The sequence below is a fragment of the Lepidochelys olivacea genome (assembly GCF_965140295.1).
Source record: "Lepidochelys olivacea isolate rLepOli2 genome assembly, chromosome: 9".
NCBI classification, from domain to species: domain Eukaryota; kingdom Metazoa; phylum Chordata; order Testudines; family Cheloniidae; genus Lepidochelys; species Lepidochelys olivacea.
This window is the reverse complement of record NC_140419.1, coordinates 4131950-4154580: the sequence shown is the minus strand read 5'-3', so window position 1 is coordinate 4154580 and position 22631 is coordinate 4131950. Positions and strand designations below refer to the sequence as shown.

Sequence of the window (22631 nt, the reverse complement as noted above, 5' to 3'; positions counted from 1 at the left end):
GACAGAGTCCTGCCCGTGGGGGCCACATCAGGGAATGTTTTGGGCAGAGGATGTGGATTCCTAGGTGCTAAAGCCAGAAGAGACTATTATGGTCATCCGGTCTGACCTTCTGCATTACATAAGCCAGAGAATTTCATGCAGCGATTCCTGCATCCAACCCAGCACCTTGTGGCTGAACCAAAGCAGATCTGTAGAGAACAGAATTACAGAGGGGGCAAAAATTCTGACCTGGACTTTCCCACAGCTGGGACGTGTTTGTGTCCCGTCTGCGAATGGAAGACCAGGGAGCTACCCTGTGTTGGTTTATGTCAGTCGGTTGCGTTTGTAATCTAGTAGGGAAACAGAAAATGGAGAGAGATAAGGGGGAAAAAGTCCTCTGTTCCCGGTGGCAGTTGGTTGAAAAGGAAGCGACGTCTTCTCCCATGGAACCCAGACCTCCCATTCTCCTGCTCTGTTTTACAGTAGAAATGCCCTGTTCTTGGCATGCTTTTTTCAGAGGTGCTGGTGACCAGGGCTCTGCTCATATGAAAGGGAGCCGGAGGTGGCAGAGAGGGGAGCAGAACAGAATTTAGGGGGTTGGGTGTGAAATAACTCAGGTAGCATCCCTTCCCTTCCGCCCCCTTCTGTCTTGTGACTGGGTCCCTCACAAGCCCCAAAGGGAATGTCCTCCTTTCCCCTGTGTTTCTAAGACCCACAATTCACTTAGGTTGGGAAGTAACACAGTGGAGCCAAAGCTTGACTTCCCAAGAGGGTAGGAGCGTGCGGAGATGGAGGGACAGGGGTTTCACACTCTGCCAGGCATTCAGCATGGATGGGTAAGCAGGGAGGATGCTTTGGCTGGTGGGTTGCCCGCATGTTTCCTGTAGAGCAGAACGCTGTAGCAACCACCTCCTTCTATCTCCTGGGTTGAAAGCCTCCCCTGAGAGGAAAGGCTGTAGCTTGTGTTTCATCTGGACAAAGCCCGTGAGAACTGCTCTGGCATCGTTACGTCATACCTTGTGTAGCAGGAGTGCTGGTGGTATCTCCTGTCAGTGGCTGCCTCGGTCTATTGCTCACAGCTAAGACCTGTCTCTTCGTGCTGAAGGCCCAGCTGGGATCTCTGCTGCTCGCTGCAGGGGCTGGGCTCCTCATTACAATTGCCCCACATCCTGGCTGCACCTGGCAGGGACATGAGAGTGCTGATCATAGGTTGGTGTCTCTTGGATGTAATGTTGCTTCTCCGGTCAATTGGCCAGTGGTGTGCTATCAATGGCCTTTTGCTCTGATTTGTCACCATTGCAAGGAACTAGGAACTTTATTGATAGACACAGACACATGACCAAATGCTTCTGAGCTACAGCATCACGGGCGCTCTAGACCAGCGGCTCTCAACCTTTCTAGACTGCTGGACCCCTTTCAGCAGGCTGATTTGTCTTGAGTACCCCCAAGTTTCACTGCACTTAAAAACCACTTGCTTACAAAATCAGACCTAAAAATGCAAAGGTGTCCCAGCATGCTGTTACTGACAAATGGCTGACTTTCTCCGTTTTACCATGTAATGATAAAATACATCAACTGGAATATACATATTGTACTTGCGTTTCAGTGTCTAGTTTACAGAGTCATACAAACAAGTCGTTGTCTGTTTGAAACTTTAGTTTGTCCTAACTTTGCTAGTGCTTTTTATGGAGGCTTTGGTAAAACTATGCAAATATCTAAGTGAGTTGATGTACCCCCAGGAAGACCTCTGTGTACTCCCAGGTTGAGAACCACTGACCTAGACTATTGGGGAGCTCTCAAGCGGCTGGTACACCATCCAGGTAATACCGGTCTCTCTCTGGAGAACTCCTCTAGAGAACTGTCTAGCACCCAGTCTGTCATCTTTCTTTGAAACAGCTCACTCTTAACCTGGAAAAACTACTGTTTCCACCATAGCCCTCGAACTGGGAATTGGCCAGGGGGGTCTCTTCTGAGGGCCCTGATAAGCTCTACCCACTGGCAGCATGAATGCTGTTTGAGGTGATGTAGCTGGGGAAGGTGAGTTTATGACTCCCTCTCCCTCCGTGTACATACCTTCCCTGCATGCCCCTAAGCTAGCCTTCCTCCTGCGTGGGCCCCTTGCCGAACCAGTTCAGCAGAATGCCTTTCTACCGGCAGTCTCCTTGGTCAGAGCTTTCTTAGCGGGTTCAAAAAAAAATCCCTGTTTTTAAATCCATCTTTCAGTCTCTGTGGAAACCAGGCTTTACTGCTGTCAGAATGTTCTCTGCTGGGCCTTTGTGCACGTGTTGTCAGCAGAGAAGTTTTCTTGCAATTGCAGTACCTTGCATCGCGTAGTCCTTGACGGTGTGCTCGCACTGTACATTCTGCCATACCTGCAACAAAGGGCTTGTCTATGCAACAAGTAACTGCGCGGCAAGCCAAGGTGGGAATCCACAGTGCGTCAGCTTCCTGCACAGAAACGTCCCATGTGGACGTTGCTACAGGACCGTGAAAGTCGCAGACTGCAGCTTGCTCTTGGGTAACAAACTGTGCTCCAGGGCTCTTTGTTTCGCACCCTGGCTTGCTGCGCAGTTACTCACTGAGTAGACAAGCCCAAAGAGAACTGCTGCAAAACTCTCCTGGGATTTACCCTATAATAACAGGCCATCAGTTCCAGGGTCTTCACACAGTGGCCTGTGCATCTTCCCTTCCCCTAGTCTTGCAACCTGTTCATATGGACTGTGTTCCTGGCTAATTGTAGTGCTGCATCACTGGTATAACAGCAATCAGAAGACTGGTTAGTAAACTAATTGTAGTTGCAATGTGGGATTGTGGATGCAGCATGAGTAGGATTGTAGCTGTTAGAGGGGTGGGGGGAATGTTTAAGTTGTTAAGATTGTTTCCCTCTCTGCAGACTCTCTCAGCCAGAATCATAGAAGATGAGGGCTGGAAGAGACCTCGGGAGGTCTTCTAGTCCAGCCCCCTGCTCAAAGCAGGACCGACCCCCAACTAAATCATCCCAGCCAGGGCTTTGTCAAGCCTGACCTTAAGGATGGAGATTCCACCACCTCCCTAGGGAACCCATTCCAGTGCTTCACCACCCTCCTAGTGAAACAGTGTTTTGAAACAGTGTTTCCTCAAAAAGAAAAGGAGGACTTGTGGCACCTTAGAGACTAACCAATTTATTTGAGCATGAGCTTTCGTGAGCTACAGCTCACTTCATCGGATTTCCCTTAGGACGGGGTGGCCAACCTGAGCTGGAGAAGGAGCCAGAATTTAACAATGTACCTGGCCAAAGAGCCACAGTAATACGTCAGCAGCCCCCCCTCCAATCCCAGCGCCTCCTGCCCACTGGCAGCCCTGCCGATCAGCGTTTCCCCCTCCCTCCCCGCACCTCCTGATCAGCTGTTCCGTGGCGTGCAGGAGGCTCTGGGGGGGGGGGGAGCGAGGGCATGGCAGGCTCAGGGGAGAGGGTGGGAAGGGGTGGAGTGGGGGCAGGGCCTGTGGCAGAGCCAGGGGTTGAGCAGTGAGCACCCCCTGGCACACTGGGAAGTTGGCACCTGTCGCTCCAGCCCCGGAGTCGGTGCCTAGACAAGGAGCCGCATGTTAACGTCTGAGGAGCCACATGGGGCTCCGGAGCCACCGGTTGGCCACCCTGCATTAGGAACCCAAGAAGCTTGAAAGCTGAGAGTTTTGTGTTAAATTCTAACTCCTGTAGTAATTAGGTCTGTCAGAGGGGTACTGGTATGACTTACTGGTGCAGCCCACCTGGATTGATTTCTGAACTCCGCTGTTGATCAGTTTATGGCCTGCAGAAGCCCATATGATGATGATCAAAGCAAGGTAAAACGTACCTTTTATATTCCACTATAGGAACCACAGTCCAGGACCTGAGTCCCCTTTTGTCACTTGCTGTACAGACAAGTAACAAAGAAGCCAGTCTCTGCCCTACACGTTGGGCAGGCTTCAGGAGGCAACAGATACTTAACTTTAAGCACATGAACAATCCCAGGGACCTCAATGAAAGTTAAGCACATGCTTTAAGTGCTTTGCAGGGTAAGAACTTTAGCAAGTGGAAGACAGAAGGCAGCTGACAGAGGTGTGAGATTGAAGGGCAAAGGGGAAGTGACTGTATACAAAGAGGTAGCTGCATTCTAGGGGCAGCTGGCTAATACAGGACGTACACCAATTGGCTCCAGGGGGCATGTCTGTATTGCAATAGTTGACTCAGATGTGATGTGTGCTTCCAGGGGCAGCAGTTGAAGCTGCTTCATCACAAAAGGGCACTGGAAGAGAGAAGCATTACGTAGCGCGACCAGCATGATGGGTAGATGAACCCAGATGGCTTGTGTGGTCCTCTTTTTCCATCCCTAAACATTCCAGGATTGACCACAGAAGGCTAGATGGGAAGCTTGCAGACCGTTCAGACGTTTGAGCAAACTTTTATTTGCACTGCTGTCTGTGTTCATGCATGAAAGGGTTTCTGAGGCTTGCCAAGTTTTTAATTCTTCTGCATGCAGATACATTTGTTTAGTGAAGGTTGAGATTATGCAAAAGTATTCCTGTAATGAGCAATCTTTTCCGCTTATTTTATTCATCTCTGGTGCCTGTGACCTCCCCTGCAACTCCTGTCTTGTTTTCAGCTGTATTTGTGAGCACTTCCCATTCAGCCTTTGCATTTTAATCTTACTGAATGTTTATCTTCTGCAACATATGTACCTCCAAACTCTGCTCACCAGGTTTGAAATGGGGTCACAGGTTCAAATCCAGAAAGGGTCAACTCTGCCTCTTCTGAGGCAGATACTTTGGGTACTAAGATTCTTTCTGCTTTGCATGGACTCCAAAGCTTCAGCGACGCTTTTGTTGTTGTTGTTAAAATATGTTTGCAAAGTTTCCCTTCCTCTCATTGCTGTCTGGCTGCTGCCCAGAGTCATTTGCATTTCTGTTTGTAAAGAGCTTTGGGGACGAAGGGTGCTCCTTAGGTGTAAAAATATTATCGCTCTCCTGAAATCTTACTTTTTTTAATACCAATATCTTGAAAGTTTTATTCAGTCTTGAATGGCTTTGGATTTGATGTGGACCTAAAATTATAGTACTGGGTTCAGATCTACGGAATTCCTACCATGCTTCCTTTGGATGACTTCATGGATGCACAGCGTATTCCTTGTGTGGCATGTACAGTATTAGATGCTGAACAATAAAAACGTTACATCTGACTGCAAGCTCCTTGGGACAGGGATTGTCTTGTCTTTGTGCATCCTGACTGCACCTAGCACACTGTGTGCACTTCTGGAGTGCAAACAATCCTAAATAAAACTAACTCCAGTTAGCTAAGAGCACCGTAGGTGTTCACTGTGGTTTACCCAGTTAAAGTAGCTGCCCTGGGGAACTGAGCGTCTAATGCAGTTTCATAAAATGAAGTAGGATTAAACATCAAAGAGAGAAGGGAGAGAAGATGGTGGGAACACAGCATTCAAAGCAATCCCATACCTCCTCTTTGAGTAGGATGGGTTCAGAACATGGGTTGAACAAGGTAATTTAGCTTCGCCAGTCTGGGGGCAGTGTTAGAAGCGTGAGTCGAGTGCCCTCGCTCAGCTTCTCCGGAGACTTGGAATAGATAGGAGTTGCTGTTCTAAGCAACCTCACATCCTGTGTCTACGCAAATAGTCTACCACCACCACAGCAGCAACCACCCTCCCAAAAAACTGATCTTCCTGGAGCAAACAGGGTAATCTCCAAAATTTTCCATGATGCTGCATCTGTTAGGAAGCAATAACACTTACCATCTTCAGAGGGCTCCAGGAACATTAATCTAAAGTGATATTGATCTGCAAGCAACGAGCTCGGGGTGCTTTTGCTGCCAGTGTCTGGGAACTTGCAAAGAGGAAGCTTATACTGTTCATATAAGAAACTTAATATGCTGCTGTCTGTCCTGATTGGTAGGATCCATTCCCAGTTGTAAACATTGTTCCTCTTATTTCTCTTAAACATTTTAACTGGGTTAGAGCCCTTAAGTAGTAAATACCTTACTTGGCCTTAGGCAATTGAAGCTCAGACAAACCACTAAGTATGGTAGTACACAAATATAAGTGGACCGCAGCCATCCTGTTTCTCTTATAGTTTGTTTTCATTAGTTCATACTTACCTTGTAAGTTCATGTGGGGCTGGGGTGATGAGCAGGATGTTTCCTCATCGTTGACCTTGAATTAGAATTTGCAACCTGCTTGCCCAAATCAGAGTTCGTGTTCAAAAAGCTATATTGGCAAGACCTGAGTATGGCCAGAGCATGAGACCAGGCTCCTAGCTTTGGGTCAGGGAATAGAAGAAACAGGGCGTCCAGCCTTGCCCAGGACGTGGGTTCATGGTGCAGTTGGTGTTTTATCCCTTTAGTCTATTTCATTGTTGTCCTGATCTCTAACCTACCCCGCACAATGCTGTCTGTTTCCTTTCTCCCCAGGCTAGGCGAGGTTTTTCCTTGCCACTTTTTAATGGAGACTCTGTTTTGAACCTTTGGGTTCTTTCTTGTGCCCCCTGAGGTTGTTGAGGCAGGAGTGAGGAAATGTATCTGCACTGCAAAAATCCTAATTCGCTAGAGCTCATGCTCCATGTCATCTGTGCTCTGCCAGTTGTCAGCTGCACCTACTTTGTTCCTGTACCACGTTCCACACGGTGCCCTGTGCATGGCTTGACCTCCCTGAACTCTTCTGCAAGACACACTCCCTGCCTACGTTTAAGCATCTCTTGGAAACCCCTCTCCAGCCATTCTGCCAGACGTGAATCTAATTCACTTGTATTGTTCTTTTCATCTCTGTTTTGTGTACCCTTCCATCTGCCCTGAGTGTGAGATCCTTGGGGTGCAGGGACTCCTTGAGTGTCTGGCAAGTATCTCTCACATTTGGTAGGGCCCTACCAATATTCGCAGTCCATTTTGGTTGATTTCACACTCATAGGATTTTAAAAATTTCATTATTTCAGCTATTTAAATCTGAAATGTTATGGTGTTGCAATTGTAGGGCTTCTGACCCAAAAAGGAGTTGTGGGGGTAGGGTGGGGTCACAAGGTTGTGGCATTGCTACCCTTCCTTCTGCACTGTTGCTGGGGGCAGTGCTGCCTTCAGAGCCGGGCAGCTGGAGAGCGGTGGCTGCTGGCCGGGAGCCCAGCTCTGAAGGCAGAGCCATCGGCAGCGCCGAAGGAAGGATGGCACGGTACGGTATTGCCACCCTTACTTCTGAGCTGCTGTCTGCAGAGCTGGGCCCTGGGTCAGCAGCCGCCACGCCCTTACCACCAAGTAAGGGTGGTAATACCGTGACTCCCCTAAAACAACCTTACCCCCCCCCCCCCGCAACCCTCTTTTGGGTCAGGACCACCAGTTTGAGAAACTCTGGTCTCCCCCGTGAAATCTGTGTAGTATAGGGTAAAAGTGCACACAGAACCAGATTTCACAGTCCATGACGTGTGAATTTGGTAGGGCCCCACATATTGGGCTTTACTGTAAATAGGCCCCTGGCCCAATGTCCATCTCCCTGTGCTAATGCAGGTTTTTTCTCTATATGGAACCTTGCACACACCCCCGCCCCCCCGCAAAAAGTTCATCTGAATATCCGTTTGCTTGCATGGTCAGTCATGTTCCGTTCTGCGTGTTGAGTGCTGCGTTCTTTTCTCCGCTATTTCAAAAGGAGACTGCTAGGCTTGTCCTGCCACTACTGTACAACAGTGAATTTGGTAACATTTAAATTAACCAGGGAGCAAATTAAGATCGCAATGGCTGGGATGGTAAGTCAGTGTTAGGAGTAGATTAAGGAGCGATTCTGGCCTGTACTAATTCAACCAGCTCTGAGGGACACCTTCGTTTCTGAGCACCTGCAGTGAATCTAAACCTGCCTGCAGGAAAAGGCATTTTCCATTGATGGGCATGTAATCGCATTAGCTTTAAAATATGGATTGCAGAAGATGAGTATGTGAACACCATCGTCTGTTTTGCTATATGGTGGTACGGTAACAAAAGTTTCATCTTGCATGTCTGGGATGAATGAAACTAAAGGAATGAAGTAAAATGAAAACAGACATTGACACAAAGTGGACTTAGTTAAATTAACCTAATTATGGGGAGAAAATGCAAAAAAAAAAAAAAAAAAAATTGCCTGGGTTTGGCCTTTCTCCTGGGAAGGCCTCCTGTTAAAGAATTGAAAATAGGGATTGAACTTTAAATATTATTTTATAATAGTACCTACAGTGTCCTAGATGTTTTCCTAATGGAGCTGAAGGTGTGCTCTCTCCACTGAGGAGCACAGGATTCGAGGACAGACAGAGGTCAGTGTAATCCAGGGGACAGAGCACAGATCTGGGAATTGAGGCCTGTTCCCATCTCTGCAGCTGACCTGCTGCGTTGGCCATTGACAAGTCACTTCTCCTCTTTGTGCCCATGTCCCTGCTCATTTCTTTTGGCTCGTCTGTTTCGGTGGTTGTAAGTTCTCCGGGGCAGACGCTTGCTCTGACGAGATGAGGTTGTACAGTGTCTGGCACGGTGGGGTCCTAGGCTGGGCACTGTGGTAATACAGCGCATGAGAGTGGGTGAGGGGGTGGGCCAGTATTTGCAAAGTGAGGCTAAGTTAGTATATTTATGCTCTGACTGAAGCCCTAGTGATAAAATACATTTCCTGGATGCCCTCTCTTGCTATCTGTATTCCAGCAGCCCCTGGAGTGGCTCTGGGCAGGGCCCTCTTGCTGTGCTGAGACTTTACAATGTAAGGAGAGAACAGGAGACAATCGGTGGATACGATAATCAAGTTGGGTGGGGGAGAACACGTGGTAACAGTGAGATGGTTCCAATGAGTGCAATAAGCACGAAAAGCTCCATAGACTTCAGCGGGGCCAGGTTCAAGAGAAAAGGGGCATACCCCAGCTAGGAGCATGCGTCCCAGTGTGGGTGGGTACACACGTAGCTCCGCTCTAGCTAGCGCACTAAGAATAGCCATGTAGCCAGGGCGCCTGGGCGGGGCTCGGGTTAGCTGGCTGAGTACAAACCCACCCGCCTGCTCCCCAGCTGCAGCGTAGACATACCCAAAGAGACTAAAATCATTGCAGCCGATGTCTCTTCCTTTGTATCGGATTGACAAATGACTGGTTTGCGGAAAGTTGGCCAACCAGGGGGCACTGGTTAAAAACGAATCCATTGCCAGAACTTTGATATCAGCTGTGCATTTCCTGTAAGTAATCTGTAACTTATCCCACCCTCGCTGTCCTGGCTTCCCCTTATCTTGTATAAGTGACACCCTGATGCTTAGGTAAGAGAGAACCTGGCCTTGTCAACAGTTACTCTTTATTTTAAATAAACCAAACCAAACCAAAGAACTTTCTCTAATCCGTCACCACCCTCTGCTCTTCCTTCTTCCCCTTTGTTTAGATTATCCTTTTTTTATCCTCCGCAAGAACCTGCATCTCATGGCATGACATATATCCATACCATTTGTTACAGCAGTCTTTTGTGTACATCAGGGAGGCTCTTGTGAGAGTGACTGGCGCAGCATAACTGCTCATGAGAGGTGTGGCTTGAATGGGGAAAATTTCAGCCTTGCAACTTTGCAATGATAGGGTTGTTTCCCTTTTCCCAAAGGGCCTGACACGTCATTCCATGTCTGCAGGGGGAGTCTGGTTTAATGGTTAGTGCAGGCTGGGAAGTCAGTTGACCTGGGTGCTCATCAGCCACAGAATTAATGTGTGACCTTGGGCAAGTCCATTAGCTTCTCTGTTTCCATTCTCAAAATAATTGCCTAGCTTACAGCAACGCTGGATACTTAATGCATTAAATGTTTGCAGAGCACTTTGAAATCTTCAGATGAAAGAGGTGACCAGGCGCCAAGTATGATTACTGCAGTGGCAAACTGCTGCTGAGGTCTTGGAGGCTTTGCCTGCAGAATCGCTCGACAGTTGGGCCACAAAAGCCTATTTCAGCAAAAAATAAGCTTTATTTCCACACCATAGCGCTCAGAACCTTTTTAACAGTTCCATAGACTTGTGGTGGCTTCTGTGCCGTGAAACCCTGCTACAATTTTCTGGGCAGCTTGCTTGCAAAGATCTTTGTTCTCACCTAGGACTTGCTATCCTTTCAGTCGTGATACACTACTTAGAGACTACTTTAAAAGAATTTAGCATGGCAGTGCTTTGATTTATTTGCACAAAAATCAAGGAATAATAGGAATGTCAGAAATAGAATACAAGGAACACTTTCTGTTGATTAAATTCTGGGTGCTATCCAGGGATGCCAATTACAGTCATATGTTGTAGGTACTGTATGTAACATAAGCCTGTGTCACTCAGTACTAAATAGTAACCATACCTATCTATCATGGGCCCTGTGGTATTCCCAGTGGGAGCAGGCTCCACTTCCAAGCCTTGTCACTGCAGAAAAGGGGCTGGAGGTTTTTTGATTGTGCAGGGAAATGGAAAGGAATGAAGACCTTGCGTAATCTTGGCTGCGTAATTGAGCCATTCAAGAGGAGTGTCTTGCTCCTTATTAAAAAGGGCTCAAGAGCTGTAGAGCAGCCTCCTCAGGGGCTGTGCCTACCCTTCCTAAACCAATATTGCAAATCTGTTGTGAAGGAACTGGTTTTGTTTCACAATTTTCCCCTCTGCAGTGTTATCTCCCAACACGATCCTATTAACACTCTAATTAGCCCTTGAGGCATTCTGTGGAGATACCAGACTGTAACAGCTCAAATAGGCAGCGTGTGCAGATGTTTACCCATGGTCAGAGGGCAGGCCTGTTGTGACAGCCAATTGGGGAAGGCGTACTGCTTTGGGGAGGGAAAGCTGAGAGATCCTGTGGGTGTAAACCGGTTGCAGAACTGCTTTACCTTCAGTGAATCTCAATTTTTCCTCTTATTTGAGCATAAGCTTTCGTGAGCTACAGCTCACTTCATCGGATGTAGCTCATGAAAGCTTATGCTCAAATTTCTTAGTCTCTAAGGTGCCGCAAGTCCTCCCTTTCGTTTTGCAAATACAGACTAACACGGCTGCTACTCTGAAACCAATTTTTCCTCTGGAACTTGCAAAAGTGATTGTGTGTGTCACAGGTTGCGAGCAAAGTGCAGTTTGAGATTTTGTGAAGGGAGCAAGGATTGCTCTGACTTTTGAATTTTAAAGACTTGGGGACGTACGGCTTGCTTGAAATCTGGTACATTTTCAAAACTGCTTTAAAAGCAGTCTTGCCTATTACACCCACCCCTAACCCCTTAGTCCCCCTGCCAATTCTTGTGTCCGTACAACCCCATTCTCCTGTCATCCAGTTGTGTTCTCTCCCTTGATGCTGTGGGGGAAGACACACATACTTAAGGAGAATTGACTGTGGTGAAACTGACTGTACGCCAAGTTCTGTCAAGTGCACCAATGGAATAAAATGGAGAGTGGCTTCCTCTAATCTTTTTGAACTGTAGCCATTGCAGGTCCTGATCCTGCAGCTTCTTGTGTGGGCACAGCAGCCTGTCCATGTATGTAGCCCTACTGAAAAGAGTCTACTCGTGCGCCAAAAGTTGCAGGATCCGAAGATGTTACTGGTAACATTAGAGGGTAAAGTGCTTTCTCACAAAGGTGTAATCTTTCTGTAGTTGATTAGGTCTTTTTTAAAAAAACAAAACACAACTTAAAGAAGAAAAATCTTTGGGTTACTCATATTGCCTTAGCTCAGAGGTTTTCAACCGGTGGTCCACAGACCCCTTGAAGTCTGCAGACTATACCTAAGATTTCCAAAGGGGTCTGCATCTCTTTTGAAATTTTTTAGGGGTCTGCAACTGAGAATGCATCGGATGAAGTGAGCTGTAGCTCACGAAAGCTTATGCTCAAATAAATTTGTTAGTCTCTAAGGTGCCACAAGTCCTCCTTTTCTTTTTGCGAATACAGACTAACACGGCTGCTACTCTGAAACCTGATAAAAGGTTGAAAACCACTGCCTTAGATGGAGATATTTCTCTTATGCTTTATGCTGTTTCTTTACTTTTTTTGCTCTTCAACTTGGCTTGAACAATGAAAATAAATTGATTGGATTTGCTTCTGTTTCTAATAAGTTTCACTTCTCAGTTTGCATTTGTATAGTAGGATAGGTACATACTTACAAGAAAATTTTTCACTGGGGAAGTAAACCTGTGAAAATATTTCATAACTTTTTAGTTCCTCCACCCCCAAACTATTTAATGGTGTCTCATTTTAAGCATTCAGTGGTTATCCAAAGGAGGTAACAAACCAATGTAGTTTCTTTTTTCCTTCCTTTTATCTAAACCTACATTTGTAAATGCTGCTGAGCTGAGCTGGTTTTACCATTCTCCTGAAGGGCTTATCCACAAGCTAGTTTGTGAAATTAAGTGGGGAGATGTGAGTAGTTTTTGCTTTGATCTGCAGGAAGTTCATGCTGAACCACCTAATAGGCACACACACACCCCACTACAAGAACTTGCATAATCATTTAATTGTATTGTCATCAGGCTTCTGAGACTTGTCTGTGACACTTGCCGTTGTGGCTGAAAGCACTATCACTTTAGACTTCAGGAAGGGATAATGCTACAGTGAAGTCTGATTCTTAAACAACAACAACAACAAACGTGTTTTATAATCCACTCCACGCTATCTGGACAGTGGGGAAACAGGAGAACTTGAATAAAGAGTTTGACTTGGCTGATGTCACACTTGCTTCAGAAGGTTATACATTCACATACAGAACCAGGACTTTGGCTTTAATAATGAAGCTGTGCAGTGTGCTATAAAGCTAGAAGCAGTGTACTTTGGATGACGTGTTAAATCAAGGTCTCTTCTGAGTCTGCGTATCGTGTCCATCCAGGTAAAATGGCTTCAGATGCTTTCTAGAAAGACCAAGGAATGATGCTGTCAGTATTCTGGCTGAACTGTCAAAAGTGACTAGTGCAGGTTTTTGCACCAAAATTTTGGGACACCCAGCCTGAGACCTCTTATAGGGTCCTGACTTTCAGAGGGTGGATGATTGGCACTTTTTGAGAATTGGGCTCACTTAAGGTGTCAAGTTGAACATCCACAAACTGAAGTGCTAAAATCACATCACTTCTGAAAGCTTAGCTCAGCCTCTTTGGCACTTTGGGTTTCCCCACCCCCCTCAAAAGAACAGATGAACTGGAGCAAAAAACCCAAAGTATTGAACAAGAATATTCTGACCTTAACGCACAGAACATCGCCCCTTGAAAATCCCTCTAGAAAGCTGTGGTCTGTAGATAAGCACCTTGGTAGCATTCACTTCTCTTCAAAGGGCCTGCTAAGTATATTGCTGTATAGTAATCTAATCAGAGCTAATTTTAGAGGCAAAATCTCCTCTCTCTCTCCCCCCCCCCCCTTTTCCCCCACAACCCCCCGGTTAGTTCTGCACAGCCAACAGGGGATACAGGAGATTATACTGTATTCCATCTGTCTCCTGCATTGTCATAAGAATGGTCCACTTGATTCAGATTTCAGGAGGTTTATTTCTAATGATAACATAAGAGGCAAAAAGATCAAGCCTTGATCTTTCACTGCCTGGGGGCAGGGGAAGCGGGTACAAGCTGCTAGCTTAAGGAAAAAGTGTGTGTGTGTGTGTGTGAGAGAGGGGGGAAAGCATCCTGTAACTTGAGCGTATTTGATCTGAAGCAGAGAAACCATAAACATGACATGCCCACAATGCTGTTCTGACTGCAGCCATTCTGTCCCAAGGTAGCTAAGCATGTATGTCCTGTGGTTACAGTTTGAGGCCCTGACTCGCTGTCATACTTGTGCATTCCATGTGACTCATCGGGTTTGCCTCATGCCACAGTGGTGTGTGTCTGCCTTTGTCACCTGCTGACTTTACCTTCCCCAGAAGCAGAGCGGAGAGGGGTGTACGTCCAGCTGTTCCTCTGTGACAGCTGTGCAGAGAAGACTTCTCCCCCGGTGCTGTCGGAGCCAGTGCAGGTGTGGGGGATGCAGTGCTGACTAGCCAACGCCATATATTTGTGCTATATCTTATATGCCCAGAAGAACTGCAGGCAGCTGTGGATACCTTATATTACCTCTAGGTAAATCCAGAGCTGACTGCGGCACCCTCTGTTACTCCTAGACTTTCTCTTCCAAGAAAGACTTTTGTTCCTCTTCACTATTGCTAGGTTCTGAGAACACATCACATTCTGCTAATCTGCAAAGGGGTTGTATGTGTGGGACCCATTTGCACTCATATTCATATAAGCAATGAAGTACTTTTCAGTGTCTCTCACCTCCTCCTCCCCACCCCCGATGATTGGAATTGATGAGGTGTCTGAGGCTGGGTGATTCTCCCAAGGAGATGCACAGAATTAGTGGCAGAGTTGGGAATAGAAACAGTTTCCTAAACCAACCACTAGACAATACTTAAGCAGTCAGTGCTTACCTAATAGTTAGCTCTCCTGTATCTGTTACTGAACAGTACCGGATACTTCAGACAAAGGATACCATCTCTCCATAAACCACGGTGCCAGTCTTGCAGCCCTGTTTGGAATCCCTTACTCTCCTCACATACGCTCCTGCTGGTTGTTCTCTCAAGCCTTGAAGCATGAGGTTTGACTTCAGTGTGAGCAGTCGCAGCCTGGAGAGAAGTCATCAGTTGGCTGTAGGTCTATTAGTGACTCCTAGACATAAAAATCCAGGAGCACTGTAATTATATTTCAAAGGCAAGCAGTTCTGTCTCATCTGGACTCTTGTAAAAAAGTGTGTTTATTTTCTCCCCCGACACACCTTATAACTGCTCTTTCAAAAGCAGGCCAAGTGAGTTTTCTTTCCATGTATTCTCCACAAACAGCCTGTTCACGTCGTGGCTAGATGTCTGTGTGACAGACTCCCTGTGTTCAAAGAGTGGCATTTTCAGTAAGGCCGATGTGGAGTGCAACCCTGCTCCCATTAAGGCAAACTAAGGCTGAGCGCATTTGGCAATCCCAGCTGAGATCCACAAATGGGAACTTTGGAACCACCAGCCTGTGCAAGTCGGCAGGGTTGCTGTTCCCGTAGGTCCCCTGTTACTTCCAAAGTCGGGGCAGTAGTCTGCCTTTTTATTTATTTTTTTTTTTTTCTGAGCCAGGTGGCAGCATGGTAACTTCCTCTCCTCCCTCCGGCACAGACAGGCCCGGGAGGGCTGAGTGAGGATCACATAAGCCAGGCCGTAAATTCCTATTTGTGTGTTTTAAATATTTAATAAATCCTGCTGTACAGAGCATCCAGGTGCCTTCTTGCTTTTGGGTGTCCTTTAAATTATTTGAACAATATGCTTCTGCTGCGGAGTAGCCAGATTTTAGGATTCTCCCAGGGCAGTGCTCAGAGCCAGGAGACCATTTGGACTAGCTGCTTGTAAACATTTTTTACATTTGAGTTTTTGGAGTATTTTTATGGCCTATTACACTTATGGATGGGGGGGAAGGGGGAATATAGGGTACAAAGGAGTTACCTAAAGCAATCGCAGATAAGGGGATGACAGGTTTTGGCATTTAGTTGGTGCACTGCATGCCCGCTGCCACTTTATTGTCTGCAAATGCTTTTAGGTTATCTGTTTGCATATTTGTGTGTGTGTGTGAGAGAGAGAGAGAGACACACACACACACACACACACACACACAGAGTGAGGTTCTTAGTACTTCTGGGGGGATGGATTTTAACACCGTGATCCCAGGCCTGGCCATTTCTCTGTGTTACTATTTGAGATCTGAAAATCTGGAGCACCTCCCGAGTGTTTTGGGAGCCGGAGTGAAAAAATCTGTTTGAGAAAAAATCCCTGAAAATCTCAGCAGTAAAGAAAAGAGCTGCTCTGAGAAGCTTCTCTTGAACGCACCCATGTTTTTTTTTTTTTTTTTTTCTTTCTTTCTTTGAGCTTCCAATTTCATATAAAAGTGACAGGAGAAAGTTGTAGTTTCCTTTCTTCTCTCTCCTGTTCTCTTCCCCCCACCCCCCTTCCCTTTTTAGAGATTGGTGATAAGGAATTCTAACTACTTAATGAGATGGGAGAGGCCTCTCTCCATTGGAGTGGAGGACTCCAGGTGGCACTTTGACAGATTGGACAGGTAAAGCAAAAGAGCCCCACCTTCTGCTCCTTGCTTATAGTTGGGTCTATATAAGGGAAACTTAAATTATTCAGAGAGGCACACTCTGAGTCCTGTTATCTTCCAAGTAGAATCACATTTTTAGGGTTTCATAGGGGGTGGGGGGTATTTGTCAAAATCCTGGAGCCAGAAGAGAGGACAGCGGCATTGCTGAATCTGACTGCTAACATGCTGTACCTGGAAAACAATGCCCAGTCCCAGTATAGCGAGGTAAGGATTTTAGGGGGTTTGTTGGCAAACTTGTATTATCGCTTGGCCGCTACGGTGATCTCGGGGCTGGCTATGGAGCATGTATTTGATTTTGAATCTTCTTTCTCTAGCGAATGGCAAGCTTGCGACTTGCAAGGCTAGGCGCTGGAATGAAAATGAAGTTTGTCCAGGCTTAAATTTGGGACAATAAACCCTGCAGTTCAGTGGGGGGACTACTTATAAGCAAAATAACTTTTCCTGGCAAAGTGAGGCAAAGCAGTAGACCTACTGTATTGAATACACACACACACACGTGTGTTCATGTGGCTGTATGAACAGTGCCTGTGTTGACTTAGTTGTGACTTATTCACTCTTCTGTGATTGCCAAAATTGACACTCATTGTGAAAAGTGGATAATGTTTAGGGAACAAACCTAAGTGCATTACAAATATCCTAAGTTACCATTTAAAATCATAAATAAACAGAGGATCTCTGATGGGAAAACTTGCCAGAATCCCCACTGGTAACTCTCTTAACTTTTGTATTCTTAATATTTTCTCTTCCAGGTTACACAAGTGAGACATTTATACGATGAATCTATGTAAACAATGTATGTAGCGAGAATGCATGTAATTGTAACCTATTGAGATGTTTTGATTTGCGTAGGCAAAGGCATTCGTGACATTTGGGCACTTGATAGAAGCATAAAAATAAAATGTGTTTAACTGATCTGGGGAGGGAAAGAGTAACGCCACGTACTGTGAGACTTGGAGGAAGTTACCTGGGTTTGAGGGAGCTCCAGCAGCAGCATTCACTTACATTCCCCGGGGAGAGCAGCTGTGTTGACACTCACCAGAACGGGAAGGGAGCGAAAAGCTCCACGGAGGGCGTTTCAGATGCAAGCGGTTGGTGCTGAGTGCCCCGGATATTAGACCTGCAGCAGACAGAAGCTCAGTCATTTGGAAAAACAAAACAAAAGCCAGTCTCAGGGCAGGGGGTGATAGGAGAGGTGAGAGTCAAGGAAGAAGGGCACACTGTGTGTACTCTCGGGGGTTCGCGCACTTGGTGTGTGCAAATACATAAGGCAAGAAAAGGCGACTTGGGAAACTCATTGGATTCAGTTTACAAAGTCTTCAGTGATGCGCTTTCTAATAGAGGATAAACATTCAGTGCTTAATACAGTCTTGTTCATTTCCTCCACACATTAGATGACTGTCTGACCCATTGGATTATATTTTTGTTTCCTTCTAGGTTAATTATAAACTCTTGTTGCCTGTGCAGAGAGAACCTTTCCGAGATCATGTCTGCTTGGCACTGTGGCATTGTTTGGGTCTTAACACTATCTGATCAACTTTCGCTGAATAGCAGTGGTAGGGTTGCAGACTCCATACGGTTGACTTGCTGGGCTGGGCTGTCAGAAGCTATGCACTAGCTGTTCTTGAACAGTTTAAATGCTGTTCATCATAGCTGTGGTCAACACGGGGTTTTAAAGGCTTCAGCTGTTTTTAGCTTTGAGCATAAAGCAATGAATTTTTGTCCACTGAAGTGTTCCATGTTGTGGGGAGTAAAAACAGATGGCCATGGATTTTCAACAGTGGGTTCATTCTTTCTCCAACAGAAAATAATAAATCTGAGATAATTGGGGGTTTATTATTATTATTATTATTATTGCTTTAATTTTTAAAATTCAGTTTCTGTGGTATACAGCCCCCACTGCTCTACATGATTTCCATTTAAAATGCAGGGAATTTGGGATGCTGGGGGATAGTTGTTGGTTTTTTTGTTTTAAAGAAGGGAATCTGTAGGGACTACTGAGATTTTAAGGAGCCAGGGGAGACAAGGTGGAGGAAAACCAGGGGAATGCATATGGAAAACTAAGCTGCCAATAGTATTTTTGGATAAAACTGGCCAACATTGTTTGAAATATATTTTTAAAAAATGAATCTTTAACTGAGATGTTTTTCTCCATTGCAACCCATTGTGTCTTTGGCATCTCTGTGATGAGGGGTGAGTCTCTTCCCCCCCCCCCCTTTCATTCTTTTTAAGGACATGGGGTTTGTCTCCCTGTCCCAAAATGTCTCATTACAACCCTTCTTCCACTCGTTGTTGCAACACTTATTGCATGTGTACTGCCCTGTAGCTAACTGTTGGACTAGTTCTGCCTTCTGCAGAGCACACGGGAGTTGGCAGTGTATGCTGTATACTCCACCTTGCAGCTTGAGAGCTAACTGTTGCATAAGACATGACGAAGGCCAGTGTTGTAGAAAGACCATTGTAATGGCTATTAATTGAAAGCATCACTTAATAGGACATTGGGGTGCCTTAGAGCAATCTTCCCTATAAATGTTGGAAAAACAGATCATCAGACGTCCCCCAAACAAGTGAAGGCTTGTTAGGAAATGTTGCAGGTGGGATGGGAATAGCTGTTAAATGAGTGTGACAGGTCAGTGAATCATAATCATCTAACTTGGGAAATGAAAATGAAATTAAGATAGGTCACAGCGTCCATCTAATCCGGCATCTCCAGATCCATTGTGTTTTCATTCCTTGGAGCATGCAGAGGAGGGGGTGGAAGTGGTTGTAACAAAGAAGTGAAGCAATGTTAATAATGCTGAAAGAGGGAGATGAGAATCATTCTATATATAAATGGAGGACAAATTGTAGTTTTAAGAGTTGGCTGAGCAAATGACACCTCTGCGAGTACTTAAAGAACATTTGTTGTATGCACTTCGCAGAGGGGCGCATGTCGAATGTCAAACTCTCCGCCCTAAGAGCACATTTGCAAACTGTATGTAGCACAAAACAGATTAGCCCAAGTTTCAGGGTCCTTCCTGCTAGCGTTGTGGCTGTGGTGACAGCAGGAGGGGATGATTGAGGCAGAAGTGGCCACCTGTGGGGACCAGTTTCCAGAGTGGTGCAAATACCCTGGATGCTAGAGAAGAGACTGAGCTGTTCGGTCAGTTGTCCTTTTACTTGGTCAAAGCAAATTGAAGCATTGCCCTCCAAAAAAGTGTAGAGAAGGTGAAAATATCTTCACAAAATTTTATATCGCTCTTTTACTGTGTATGCCTGAAGATTTTTCTGCCCTTTGGGGCCGATTGAGGGAAATATTTCACTTTATAATATGTGAGATCGCTTTCCTAGAAGATCTTAGCTTAGTTTTTGGACAGGAATGGGAAGCCAGACTCCCGAACGAAGCATGTCGAATGATCAAAGACTCCTGATTTATGGCCTTCGTTGTGGCTAAACTAGTAATTTCCTTCGGTTTGAGAAATCAAATATATGAATAAACAAAACAACCAGCTGGAGACAGAATGCTACTAAATAGCTGTGTGTGATTCAGGGGTAGGGCTGCCTTTTCAAGAGGTTTTCCCTGCCCCCCAACTCCATCCCTCTGTGACTCTATCTGCCCCTAAAAGGCTATCTATCGGGGTCCTGTCTGTAGCTAATAGTGGCTGGATGGGTCTCCAGAGCTAATCAACTTCTAGGCCAGCTGGAGATATTGCTGTAGGGGGGCACAGTATGAGACAGTGCTGCTCTACCAGATGGTGATATGGGCTCACCCTTTGATCTAGAATATCCTTTTTTCTAAAGTCTGTTCACAGTGGGGTTAATTTGTGGTTGAGATTCTGGTATGAAGTAAAACATAGTCAAGGCTTATATCCATTTGCCCTGGCTCTTAAATGTTCAGCCAAGACAGTGAGGAGAACCTCAAAAGGACAAAGCCCCAGGAGTTGTCTTGAGCGCTCTTCCTTAGCGGTTTCCTTCAGGCTAGGTTTGAGACACGGTGGTTGCAGATATCAGTGCAGACGACAAAGACCTTTTTGTCCTGGCTCCTGGGCCCTTAGCCAAGCACTGCATGAACGGGGAAGGAAACTCTGTCTTCAAAGGAAGCCACCTGGTCACTAGCGCAGGAGATCCTTTATACTGGTGAGGTGTGGGTGGGAGGTATTGGTAAGAAACAACTCCGTCTGCACAGTGCGCTTCATCACCTTGCTCCTTTTCATTTTTTAAGGCTAGGTGCAAGGACCTGGTGTGTATTGTGCTAAGGTGGGGTGGGGTGAGTTTTACTGAGTGATGGCAGCTACAATACGAGCCGTCTCCCCTGGCCTCTCAGCCACCTCTTTATAAAGCTGTCCCAGAGGTGGTTAATTTCTGAATTTGCTGGGCCGTAGCCCGAGATCTGAATTCTTTGCTTCTAAGGGCAGGGGGGAGATTTTTTTTTTTTTTAATTTTTTTTCCTAAAATGTCCTGGGTGGATTAAATTTACTGGGACTGTCAGTCCCGTAAGTGACGCTCTTACTAAGGTAGCACTAGGCATTGCCCTAATATGCCAGGCTATCAGCAGATCACCAGCAAGGGCAGGTTGTGTGGGGTGGTGACACATTTGGTGTCTGGGGATGGTCGTGCCTCCATTTATCCCCTCAGCCTGGTGTAATTGCATTGCTGGGACTAAAGATCCCCTCCCGGGGTCGGGTTGACAGTCTGATGGCTGCACAGCAGCTACAAGTATGTACGCAGAAAACCCCTTGTGTGACCGTGCCGTCTCTGCCGTGCTGTCTCCATCTGCTCCAAACCATGTGTTAGGCTCCCACAACCCTTATGAAGGCTGGGCATCCCTTTCCTGTCCTATCAGGGGTTCATAAGCCCGGACAGAGTTACAGAGGCTCATCCCTTGGTGCAGAGGAATAGAGGTCTCTCCAGGCATGAGGGGTGGGAAAGCCTAACAGCTAGCCCTGTTCCTCTCTAGGCCTACCTGGAAGGAGGTCAAGCATTCCCCGCTCTTTCTGTCCCTCCCTGTATTGGTCTGGGGGAACAGAACCTGGCATTTATATCTTGCTTTCCCTTCCCAGCAGGCCTTGGGGCCTAGTCACATGATCTGGGAGGAAATCAAGCACGGGTGAGAGCTGGACCTGGATCCATCTTAAAGGTCCAGCCACCGTTTACAGGGTCTGCTAGTTTTGTTTAGTTTTTGGTTACTGCCGTGCTCAAGGGACCTTGCTCCATGACAGAGGTGCTGTGTGCCACCAGGGTACAGATAAAAATAGTGGCCCCTCATGCCCTACTCTACCCCGTCTTCTAAATAAGGGATGAGGTTGCTGAATTTGCTCAAGGGCATGCTGAAGATGGGGTTCTGGGCATAGATGGCCCAGTGCTTTGTCACACGTGGTGATGTCTGCAGTGTAACATGCGGTCTTTCACAGCAATAAGCTAACTTAAGTACGTGTCACAGAGATGCAGGTAGAAAGAATGAACTTGAGCATTTTCACTTTAATATATGCAAATGAAACACAACAGTGTTTTGTCCATCTGGGCTTTTTTCATATTAACACTAACTTTTGAGTTTGCACAAACAAGTGAATATAAGAGCGGCCATAGTGGGTCAGACCAGTGGTTCATCTAGCCCAGTACCTTGTCTTCTGACAGTGGCCAGTGCCAGGTGCCCCAGAGGGAATGAACAGAACAGGTCATCACCAAGCGATCCGTCCCCTGTCGCTCATTCCCACATAGTAATACCACATAGCTTTCAAAAAATCATTTGTGTGCGGAGCTGTTGACTCTGGGATGTTATATGGTGACACGTGCCAACATGTGGAAGATCTGAATAGAAATCTTTGCTTTATCTCAAATTCTGTTAGTTCCACTCTAGGAACAATGAGAATATGGGAGGAGGGAGCCCAAGTGTGTCAGGGAACTGGAAGATCTTCTGAATTGTTGGCAAAGTGGCAGCTTGCTTCAACAAGCAATGAACGTTGAAGTACCATATTGCAAAAAGCTGTAAAAATTCTCATCCAGAAGTGGGAAACAGGGCTGTCCCCCTGTAGAAATGTGGCATTTTATTGAATGGAACAAACTCCCAATTGACTTCAGTCTTTTGTTGGCAAGGAGGCAAGTGAGAAATTGTGCAAAGTCACTCCAGCTTGGGATGGGTTGAAATCCTTGAAAGTTTAGAAATTTTGACCAAAAACTGGTGAGGATTCTTCATGGAAAAAACCATTGCCATTTCAGCGGCCTCTAGTCTAGAGCCAGCGATTATTTTCATCCAGTCGGATTGGACGGTTTCCATCCTCCACATCCTTTCGCCATCCCCTGCGATCTCAGATTCCATTGACACAAGCCCAGATACGTTGTCATGGAACTTCCTTAGGAGTGTTTTCAGTTTTTTTTTTTTATTTTACTTTGGTCTTCTGTTTTTAAGACTAAAGTAACGGTCTTATGCCAAGTGAAATTGCTTTCCCCGTTCCCCTGCCCCAGTATAGAGAAACAACAAAAGCAAGTATTGTCTATTGCATGCCTGTTTTCGCACATGCCTTTTTTGTGGCAGCTCTCAGATTATGTTTACTTGGGGTTTTGGCTCTGATTACTATTATATTGTATATGGGAAAACCAGCACTGCAA

At 46.1% G+C, this 22631-nt stretch overlaps 1 protein-coding gene across 7 annotated transcripts in view; it reads left to right on the top strand.

Moving 5' to 3' along the window:
- Positions 1 to 22631, top strand: part of TP63 (tumor protein p63) — a gene marked incomplete at both ends in the record, with an annotated part of 133188 nt that overhangs the window by 33302 nt on the left and 77255 nt on the right. Inside the window, one exon of one of the 7 annotated variants that reach the window (XM_084639285.1) lies at positions 16021 to 16253. The exons of 4 other annotated variants lie outside the window; for them this stretch is intronic. In XM_084639285.1, coding sequence (XP_084495411.1) covers positions 16212 to 16253 — 42 coding nt within the window. Of the gene's footprint in view, positions 1 to 16020; positions 16254 to 22631 lie in introns of those variants that run through there. 2 more of the 7 variants (XM_084639282.1, XM_084639281.1) reach the window with 2 other exon arrangements.